General features: G+C 36.5%; 1 protein-coding gene across 1 annotated transcript; it reads left to right on the plus strand.

The window, feature by feature from the left end:
- Positions 1–1150: 1150 nt before the first annotated feature.
- LOC145989305 (cytochrome P450 6k1-like) lies at positions 1151–6372 on the plus strand. The gene is made up of 4 exons (XM_083124637.1): positions 1151–2085; positions 3607–3837; positions 4684–4935; positions 6189–6372. Exons 1-4 carry the CDS (start codon positions 1167–1169, stop codon positions 6356–6358), a joined length of 1572 nt encoding a protein of 523 aa, XP_082980763.1. The 5' UTR covers positions 1151–1166; the 3' UTR covers positions 6359–6372.
- The last annotated feature ends 5236 nt before the right edge of the window (positions 6373–11608 follow it).

Raw genomic sequence — 11608 nt, forward strand, 5'->3', positions numbered from 1 at the left:
GCGATATGAGTACATTATTTTGATTTCTTTCGTTTCGAAATACAGTGATATCTGACTCGGCCTACAAATTTCGGTTCAAGAATTTAAATTTGAACTCTCTTGAATCGAAGCGTAACAAACGGTTTTTTTATTATTTTTTATTTAGACAAAACAAAATGTTTATATTATTTTCGAATTTGTAATATATTCGTGCATGTTGTGTAGGATCTGACATATTGCATCAACCACCTTATATTTGCATTTGTATCCTTCTAAGTGTTAGAACAATTTCTTGAAAACTGAATAAAAATTAATCAATTTCGATTAAATCGAATAATCAAAAGTAATAACCAGTGTTTCTTCATGGAGTTCTCTCGCGAGCATTGTCTGTATCCTTCCGCTATCATTATCTACTATCGTACGATTGCTCCGAAAGAAAAGAATTCCTATTTATTTCAAAGTTGATTGTAGGATAAAGTGGTAGTGTAAAAGCGTAGAACAGTTTAATTGTTGCTTTGCCTGTACAAAACTGTTTCACAAACACATGTGCCATGCTATAATCAGAACAAAAGGTGTATTCGATTTATTAAATTGTGAGAATGCCAAACTTGTTGATTTTGCGAAGTATGTACATCTTTGAGCCTGAGTAATTAACAAACAAATATATTGATTTAATTACTTTGGACTGCCATTTTTAACAGTGTAGATGCTCAAAATATTATCCCTTTCATTATTTTGCTCTCATGCAATTCAGATAATGAAAGACTAGTACATTATGATCAATTGTACAAAGATAGATATTTGTACTTTGTCACATGAGTCGCAACACAGATTGTTGCAAGACTAAATGATATGATAAGAGTTTGTCTTGTTGGCATGTAACAAAGGGTGGCGATGCATCTACGAAAATTGAAAATGACTATTATATGACAGAAGTAATTGTAATATGAGAGAATGAACTACAATATGTAGATTCTTTAGTAAAAACATTAGTCATTTTAATCACAGATAAGTTAATTAATCTTAACTTATCTGTGGTTTAATGTTGTTGTAGCAAAACATTTGTTGTCAGTAAATAATGCTCTCATAAAAATTAAAATCACTGTTGGCTTGAAGTATTGTGCTAAATCAAGAATGTTCCTCAAGAATGTTTCTATTTTCAGATCTGTCGAGTATTCGCATCAAGAATGATCATCGAATTTTTGGCGTTGTGTGTAACGTTCATAATCGCCATCTATTTGTACCTAACATGGAACTTTGATTTCTGGCACAAGCATGGAGTACCATACGACAAACCCATTCCTCTTACCGGAAGTGCCAAGGATATTTTCTTCATGAGGAAGAACGCTGCTATTTTTCTGCAAGAACTGTACCAAAAATTTCATGGCCAACCGTTCGCTGGGTTTTACCTGCTACGACAGCCAGCGCTGTTGGTGAGAGATCCGGACCTACTGAAGGCCATCCTGGTGAAGGATTTCGACCATTTTGTCGACAGGAAGTTCAATCCGGACGAGAAGGTAGATCCGCTCACTGCGGGAAATCTCTTCAGCATCAAAGGCAACCGGTGGCGACATCTCAGAGTCAAACTGACACCGACGTTTACATCCGGAAAGATGAAGAGGATGTTCCAGCTAGTGGCAGAGTGTGCAGAAGAGCTTGCAGGCATCTTCGTCCAGCACTCCAAGAAAGAAGAAATTGTCGAGATCAAGGAACTGGTGGCCAGGTACACGACTGACGTCATAGGAACATGTGCTTTTGGGATCCAGTGCCATAGTCTCAAAGATCCAAGTGCCAAATTCCGTGCTATGGGAAGGAAGATATTCGAACCTTCGTTTACAGTTGCTATCGCAGGAGCGGGCAACTTCTTTTTTCCTGCTATAGTGCGCCTGCTTCGGGTGCCTGCCATCCCGCATGATGTAGGCTCGTTCTTCAGGTCGGTGATGGAGGACACCATTGAGTATCGCGAGAGGAATAAGGTTCACCGCCCAGACTTTCTACAGCTCCTTCTAGACCTGAAGAAGACAGGAAAAGTGGACGAGGAAGGTGATGACGAATGTGAAAATGATACTGAAAATGGATTTTCAAAAATTAGCTCTGATGTTGTGGGTAAGTTAGTAATAATTTTGTTTCTTCTTTTGCTGTTAATGGAATTACTCTAGTCGATTTTAGAAGTATCAACTTAAGGTAAGCAGTCAAATCCATCACCACTTCAATCACTCTGTTTTCTGCCACATGGGGTTCAAGAACTGAAACAAAAGGCAGGAATTAGCAGAAGAGAATCTCTGCTCTAGCATAATTCCATTCTCCATACACCAGAAGCTAAAACGAGGAACGGAAATTAAGATTAACGATTCGAATACTGTTATCATTGCGATTGATTGTACAGTACGATACACAAGTATTGCTCAGCAAATTATCCCTGACTATTTTCGTTTTTTCTGTCTACGTGTTTTTTAAAGTCTGAAATTCAAATAAGGTTGACGCAGAGATTTTCACCAATTTGGTTGGCGTTTGCTTTCAATCCTGAAGCTCTCATTGTGTAAAAGAATAAATATCGTGAGGGACAATTTACTTGATAATACTTATGCATTCCACTCTACAAGGGGGTATGGAATTCTAATCAACATTTTGCAATCCCAAAAAGAAAGCTTACAAGATGTCCTTTAACGACAAATAAAAACAAAAAACTAAGCACCTTACGCTTATGCAATGTGGTATTTAGGTTTAACCTATGCAGTGTATGGTTATGATTTCGCAACTAACAGCCGCACACCGGATCCGACACGACGAGTCATTTTTTTCTTTGCAAACCGACTCGGGGAACTCGACTCGGCTCTTATGAACCGCCGCACACCGGACGAAACATTTCACTCAAGTCACCTCGAGTCACGTTGCGACTGTTTGCGACAAAACAATTAAGGAGAGCCTCCCCCATGGCGCAGTGGTAGCGTCATTGCCTTGTAATCAAGGGGTCCCGGGTTCGATACCCGCTGGAGGCACAAGTGGTTCGGATCACACTTTAAACTGTAGGTAAAGTCCCGATTAGCCTTACTGTGCATAAAGTGGACCAAATCAAACCAAACAATTAAGGTCCCGGGAATTTAGTTTCGGAGAAGCACGATGCGACAAAACGCTCTGTGCATGTGGCTCATCACTGTATTGTTTAACAGCACATATTATATATATATATATATATATATATATATATATATATATATATATATATATATATATATATATATATATATAAGTTTGACAGTACGTTCAAGGTTATAAATAAAGCCTGATCCAGAACAGCAAATCGTTCTTGTACAAGCGAAGACTCCGCTGTACGATTATTCATCGACTGAGCACAATAATGACAAAATTGATGCGTCTGGAATGAAGTGACACAGGAGATGAATTACATTACCATTACATTACGTTAAAAAAATATATGTCAGACCTAAAGTCAAACCATCAGTGGAATATCGAATGACTCGATAGAAAAAATTAAAATATGCAAAGTTGTTAGAAGAACTAACACTTAATAAGACACCATGTTGTTTCACATTTAATGAGTAACTTTTGTAATGCGATATCTCCTCATTATGTTCCGGCTTCTACTATTTTTACTATTTGTTTCAGAGAACTTCAAATTCGACGACACTGCCATTCTTGCGCAGGTACTTCTGTTTTTCACAGCTGGTTATGAAACATCGTCTACAGCAATGAGTTTTGCTCTGTACGAATTGGCCTTGCAACCAGATATCCAGAAACGCCTGAGGGAAGAAATCCAGTCAGTTATGGACAGCAGAGATAACAAGATAAGCTACGAAGCCATCCACGAGATGAAATATTTGGACATGGTTGTGTCTGGTACGTAGAAAACAGTGCGGAATAGTATTGGTATATTGGCATTATCATATTGTAACAAGTTGATGTAATAAAAAAAATATATTTTTCTCAATTTGTAGAAACTGTTAAACGTTCAATCAACTCGGAGAAGCCACAGTTTCTTATCAGCATGTAGTAAGTGGAATTTTTGATAGAATTAAGTATTTTTTATAATTTACCAAATTGACAGAAGGAAAATTACAATTTTCAGTCTCGTTTAAGAATCGTTTAGTATCTTACGGGGCACATTCGAAGTCATTTATGCGGGTGTAGGGTTGGGTGCTCCTTTCAGAAAGCACCCAAATGCCAACCCACCTCAACGTAGTGCACCATTGACTGCATTTTGCAGACTAACGAGGCTCTGCCGTCTGGACTCACAAGTCAGCAAGATACTCTGTGGGGCTTATGTTGTGTTGTCCATGTGTGTTTATGATTGTCTCTTCATCCATTTCATCTTATCACCATTCATCCCATCGTCGCGATTAGCCAAAAGTGGAATAAATGCGACGTTAAATAAACTTAATCAATTTATCAAAGTCTTCTGTCGTGACAAATATACATTTCCACATCCCACTAATTTCAAAACATATTATAAGAACACAATGTTTCCCGATTAAGGCAATAGTTTTCAAACATTAGGAGCGTTCGTTAGTCTCAGTTACTAAATTAATAATATTTATCCTTTGTGTTACCTTAGCAGTTCCTCAAAATATGAACAATCAATACGGATTTAGCTGTTACTTACGTTATTAGAGCGTTGTAATTACTAGAATCTTTGCATGGAAGAAATATAACATGAGCTAATTCATTTTTATTACTCATTTACAGAAACACTTCGAAAGTATCCACCACTGGCAATGTTGGACAGAGTTTGCACACACGATTATAAACTTCCCGGAACGAATGTGATTCTTCCCAAAGGCATGGCGGTCTACATCCCACTTCTTGGAATTCACTACGATTCCAAATACTACCCAGAACCGGAGAGGTTCGACCCGGAGCGATTCACCGAGGAGAACAGGAAAACGAGACCCAACTACACCTACATGCCATTCGGGGAAGGACCCAGAAACTGCATAGGTGAGAGCAAATACAGTATCAGTCCAAATTAATATGTTTTGTCGACGTTGTCATTTTAATGATGGCATTGACAAAAGAATCTGAATATCAGATACTTCAATAATTGATACCTTAAAATTAAGACACTTTAAGCAACCTATTACTGTATTCGAACTGTTCATCCACTTCAGTGCTTTATTAAAATTCGACAAGTATAAACATGAGCGGTTTATACAATCGAGCAGTCGTCATCTTTGATGACAACATACCTGGAAAAGTCAGATGTTCCCCAGTCAAAAATACTTGCTAAGAAACTTACTAGTCACTTCTATAAAAAAAATATCTCTACTAAAACTTTTCCAGGTCCTGATTCATGAGAACTAAAAACTTAAGTTGCTTTTTACTTTTATCTGTATATTCTCTGAAAAGGGTTTATCTTTACGTTTGGTGTCCACATGGCAGCAAGAAAAAGATTGTAGTACATTATTTATACTGTCAAGATAATATTGAGCGAATTATTCAAATTAAAGCCATGTTGTACTTTAAGCCTACGTATTTCCTATGTGTTGTCTAAGTTAATATAGTAATGGTGGTGTATTCGTATAAAGCTTACACAAGACAACAATGTTCCAATGGAAATGTATTATCATACGCCCCTTACAATTTTGAAATTATATTTCTACTGCGCAAGCATTTTCACCATCTAGCATCTGATATTATATATACAGGAGAATTATATAAATTACTTTGAGTGATGCATATTGTTTCACTTTATTGTCAGCAATTTTATTTTGTTTAATACTAAAATTATAGTTCTTTGTTGTACTTCAAATTGCCAATTATGTGCAATTTATGTGTATGTAGAACCAGATTAAACAACATATTATTATTTCAAAATTCCTAGAATAATTATCTACAATTTGATACATTGTTCTAAAATTCTTTCCATTACCTGCCACTTGTCTCATGTTTAATTCAAAATTCATATATTACAGCTAGTGATATAAACCAACCAAGTTAAATGTCGAAAACTTTAGTTTTATTCATACTTCACAGTTTGGTTAACAAATCTGATGTATGTATGTTTGTTTTTCTTCCGCATACATAGATATAAGTTTATAATTCTCAGTATTCATATCACTATAACAACTCGTGCAGTTCAAATATTGTCTTTTGTACATAAAATTTTGCCAAGATTCTGTTACAATATGAATCACTTTTGCAAGTTATTTTATAACTATATATAATAAAATTAAGTGTATTTTTCATTTTAGGAAATCGATTTGGTCTCATGCAAACGAAGGTTGGTCTAGCTAGTATTCTGTCATCGTGTGAAGTACATGTGTGCAAGGATACGCCAATTCCACTCGTTATCAACAAAAAAGCACTTTTGCTGCATTCAGAGGGTGGGACATATCTAAGAGTAAAACCATTAAGTAATTAGTAAACAATGTACAGTATATAATACATGGATAATAAAGGAAGCTACTGTAATTATTATATTAACGTGAGAAAATGTTTTGAGCTGAAGAAGGTGCGAGTATCAATTCAACTTCTAGATAATTTATAATTCTAATTATTAATACATTTATTTGCATACATATATACATGGTGATCCGTTTGGGTATGGATGAAATAAAATGAATCTGAATTTTTTTTGATCAAATGTAATTACCTGAAATATTGTATACAAAAGACTGAAAGGTGGGAGTTTTTATTTTTATACACTACTATCACATTTACGTTTCTGTTAATATTTTATTTTATCCATACCCAAATGGATCACCTGTATATTCATGCATACAAACCCTGGATTGCATTTTAAAGATACATCACAAACATATTCATAACTTTTTTAAAAAAAACTTATTCAACTAATGAATTTGAAAGTGTGTCAGTCTTTTTAAACTCTCTTCTAAGAGTCTTGGCCCTTCCCTATCGTAATCCCCTTTCGATGCACTTCAACGTGCACTAAGATATAGTAGGGTATTTGATGTATAGTGTGTGGTACTGAAAAATATGTTGAAATTATATAATATTATGAGAGATGTAAAATAATTTAAAAAATCGAACCATAAATCGTCAGGAATTTCTTTAAAAAAATATAAAATGATTTTCTGTCCAGGTTGGCTTGTGAGCATGAGTACTTGCGTACACTATCGTTACGATCAAGTATTTTCTTCTGTATTTCTATGCCTTAAATCCTAAAAATGTGGGCTCACACATGATCGTTGAAAACGGCTTTTATTTGAAAAAAGTTTATTTTCTCAAAATATCAGAGGGGGCTGTAGCCCTTTCAGTCCCCCTCTGCGTACAGTGGCGAGGGTGCATTTTTTTTAGTGGCCTCATATTTTTGGCGCGTAGCCAAATGCGAAAGTTGTGGCGAGAGAGCTGAAAATTGCCCGCATAAGCAACCGAGAAAGGGGAAAATATCTGGGATTAAAATGGAAATGTTCGCCGAATGAAATCAAATTCATAAATTCGATTCTAACTAAGTTAACAGAGAGTTTTGGGTTTAATTAAGCTCAAGGGTTCCATATTTTTGTAATAACATTCGCAAAAATGCATCTCCTCAAGAATATTTTCGGCCTAGCCTCTCTGCTTTGCAACCAATTACGTCCCTCGAGGGGGGGGGGTTGCGTGTGTGTGTGAGTGAAAAGTTATACATGGTGGAAATGAAAACGGTGTAAGCAACCGAAAAAATATTATTTGCCAATAAGGAAAGTGAACGGTGTCAGTCTTAGAACTACATCCCTTGATATTTGCTGCTGGATGAACACAAGAGACCCGCCTTCGACGCCATGTTGCCCCGGTCCCAATGTTTTGAAAAAAGGAATCCAGAATAAGCCTATTTATCTTCTGTGTGTATTGCCTTTCTAAACCTGCACACCACTGCAATTCTCTTATCCTGACAGACACAACTCACGAGTCTAACCCCCTCCCTTTCTACCTCCACCCCTACTCCCGCACACGCACATTTCAATTTTCTGAAGGTTTCGCTAACGGCAGCACAAGTGTTGAGGCTTTCTTTCCCCCAGTCACGTCTGCAGAGCCAGTAGCGATCGTATTGCGTCTTGCTTCGGAAAGCCAAGGTCAGTGATAGCCAAGTGTATGCACTAAGTCTGGGTTAACATCACCCCACGATTGGGCAGAAAATGAGCTTCCGTGAGTGTGTGACCGAAAATTTGGTTGAACATTACGGATGAGACTATTTTCATTTAACTAGATTTAGTTCCAAAACTTTAAAAAACAAACATTGTGGCAAATATACTGGTTACACATAGAATTGTGTTGGCGAAACTACAATAGTTGCATTTCGATTTTCTTTGTCCTTATGTTTTCATCGTTACGGTATGTAAACATTAAATATATCAGCATAAAACAACATTAAAAAAACATAACCCATCCATACGTTACGTTTCAAATAAAATTGCTCCCAGGTTGAATACATGGTGGAGGCATATAGTGGTTCGGAACCAACTTTAAACTGTAGGTCCAGTCCAGATTAGCATATCTGTGCATAAAGTGGACTTAAAAAATCTAACTCAAACTAACTCAATAAAATTGCATTGTTTTAGTATTCCAATATTCTCTCTTTCTTACTTCCCCCACCTTGGTATGCAAGGGTAAGCCCCAAAACTTTAGCGGGTTGTGAATGCACAATCGTTTATGAACATTCTACATTCTGCGTCATTCTTCCATGGGTGCTAGCAGAAAATTTTCAAGGGAGTGTCAAAATCTAAAATCTCCAAGAAAGAGAAATGTTACAGAAAAAAGAGCGTAGCAAGAAGCGGTAGAGAATTAGAAAAAATAGAGAATTAAAGAAGTCACAGAGAGAGAGAGAGAGAGAGAGAAAGAGAAGGAAAGAAAATGTAAACAAGTAAGAGACAGAAATGGAAAGAGAAATAAAGGAGGGAGGCAACACGCATAGAGATGGAGAAGGAGAAAGAGAAAGTTAAAGGAGAGAGAGAGAGAGATAAAAAAGAAAGAAAGAGAGAAGTAGAGGTGCCAGAGAGAAAAGAGAAAGAAAGATAGAAATCAGAGAGAGAGAGAGAGATGGAGGTGGGGAGAGAAAGAAAATGGAAAAAGGAAAGAAAGAAAAGGGAAATGTAAAAGAAAACAGACAGAAAGTGAGAGAGAAGAGGGATAGAATCATCAGAACATCGAAAGAGAAAGAATAAAGACCGATAGAAAATGGGAGGGGAAACAGAAAAATAAATGGCCAAGAGAGGATGTAACCAAGTTCAAATAGGTACTAAGAATGAGAAACAGTCGAAAGCTAGAAGCAGAATTATACAAATACAATTTTTCCTTATTCCAAGTTGAAGACTACAGGAACCTTTCTTCACAGAATAAAAGCACTGACTAATATTAGTCATTGACTGCATGGAATCATGTAATAATGTAAAATATAAATACACATGATTCCCTGGAGGAAACTTTGGCTACTCAGTTTCAATACTTCCTCTTTAAATTCTTTGTAGCAACAGCTTGTCATTTTCTACCCATTAAGTCTTACCCACTTTACGAAGTAAGCTTTTTGTACACTAGATTGGCCCTCAGCAAGTAAATCCCTCCTGAAAAACAAAATCTCTGAATACGCCTTCGTCAACTGGAGCATCTTGAGACAAGAAGAGCTTCTCCCAGTATTTCTTTCAGGTATCTACCGGATTCAAGCATTAGCAACAAACACAAATCCATGAACGTGATAGAGCGGGGTTCTTGAAAGGGGAATGAAGAAGATTAATGACGACACATTCTGATGAAGAGGAAGCATCACTGGTAATGCAGGGTAATGGCAGCAAGTAGGTAAAGCACTTTGTGGACTGAATTGAGATTTTTATGAATCTAACTAACTAACTCTCTAGCCTTCTTAAACCCGAAGGTTCATGGCTGCAGCAACATAGGCCTTCCATCTGTACCTATCTTGAGCAAGATCTATATACTCTTTTCCATCCCTACCGATTTCCCTTAGGTCCATTTCAACGTTGTCCCTCCATCTTCGTCTTGGCCTTCCTACAGGTCTCTTACCATCAGGTTTCCCAACAAGAATCCTGTGAACTCCTCTTTCCTCTCCCATTCGTGCCACATGGCCTGCCCACCTAAGTCTTCTTGATTTAATTATTCTAATAATATCTGGACATGAATACAAATTATGTAGTTCTAAATTATGTAACCTTCTCCACTCACCTGTCTCCTCATCCCATTTAGGTACAACTATTTTCCTAAGGATATTATTTTCAAATACTCTCAAATTATGTTCAATGTAAGGGACCAAGTTTCACACCCATATAATACTACAGACAAAATTACTGTTTTGTATATTTTAACTTTTAGTTTCTTGGATATTAAACGAGAAGACAAAAGTTTATGAAGAGAGAAGTAACATGCATTTCCTGAATTAAGCCTACTTTTTATTTCCTCTTTAATATAATTTTCATTTGTTAAGTATTTGAATTTGGAAACTGGTTCAAACGAGATGTTATCAATAATTAGATTTTGATTATTACCTAACACTTGGTTTCGGCCTGTAAGCATATATTTAGTTTTCCCTTTGTTAACTACCAAACCTATCTCTTTAGCAGTTTTGAAAAATATTTTAGCATTATTCTTAATTGTATTTATATCATCCCCTAATAAGTCTACATCATCTGCATATGCTAACAACTGAGTCATACCATTTAATTTTAGTCCTTCGTTAGTTTCTTTTACCTTCCTAACAGCATATTCTAAGGCAAAAGTAAAGAGCAATGGAGATAATGCATCTCCTTGTTTTAACCCATCATGAATTGTAAATTTGTCAGACACATTAATACCCACACGAATTTTACTTTCTGTTTCACTGGTGCATACTTTTATCATACTAACAAGCTTCTTAGGTATTCCAAACTCTACTAATATATTACATAATTTATCACTTTTGACCGAATCATATGCTTTTTTGAAATCAATGAATAGCTGATGGACATTTTGATTATATTCCCACTTTTTTTCAAGTGTCTGTCTGATGCGAAAAATTTGATCTGTAGTTGATCTGTTACGTTTAAATCCACATTGATAATCACCTAAGTAGAGGGATAAGTACCGCTCAAAGTCATACTTGGTACGAGGCCTATTATTTTTATTAATTTTAGCACAGTGGAAATCCTATTTTGATGATGTTTTTGTCGATTTTATACTATTGCAAATCTGTGATTTTTCATCTCATACTTCGTACGAGTGTCGTAATTTCTTTCGAGTTAAAGTACGTAACGCCTACACCCACGCACACCCACACCCACCTACGCACACCTACACCCACCCACACCCACACCCACCTACACTCATCCACACCCACACCCACCTACACCTATTTACTTCCGGTCCACTTCCGGTCCACTTCCGGTCTACTTCCGATCTACTTCCGGTCCACTTCCGATTTACTTCCGGTCCACTTCCGGTCTACTTGACAGACACCTGTGAGTTTTTCCAGTTTTTTTTTTAAGTATACAAATACATATATTTTAGCGGTTCAAAGTAGTACTTGGTACGAGGCCTATTGTTTTCATTAATTTAACTACAATGGAAAACCTATTTTGATGATGTTTTTGCAAATCTGTGATTTTTCATCTCATACTTCGTACGAGTGTCATAATTTCTTTCGAGTTAAAGTACGTAACACCCACGGACACCTACACCCATCCACACCCACACC

The sequence above is a fragment of the Lepisma saccharinum genome, chromosome 6, assembly GCF_977018435.1.
Source record: "Lepisma saccharinum chromosome 6, izLepSacc3.1, whole genome shotgun sequence".
NCBI lineage: Eukaryota > Metazoa > Arthropoda > Insecta > Zygentoma > Lepismatidae > Lepisma > Lepisma saccharinum.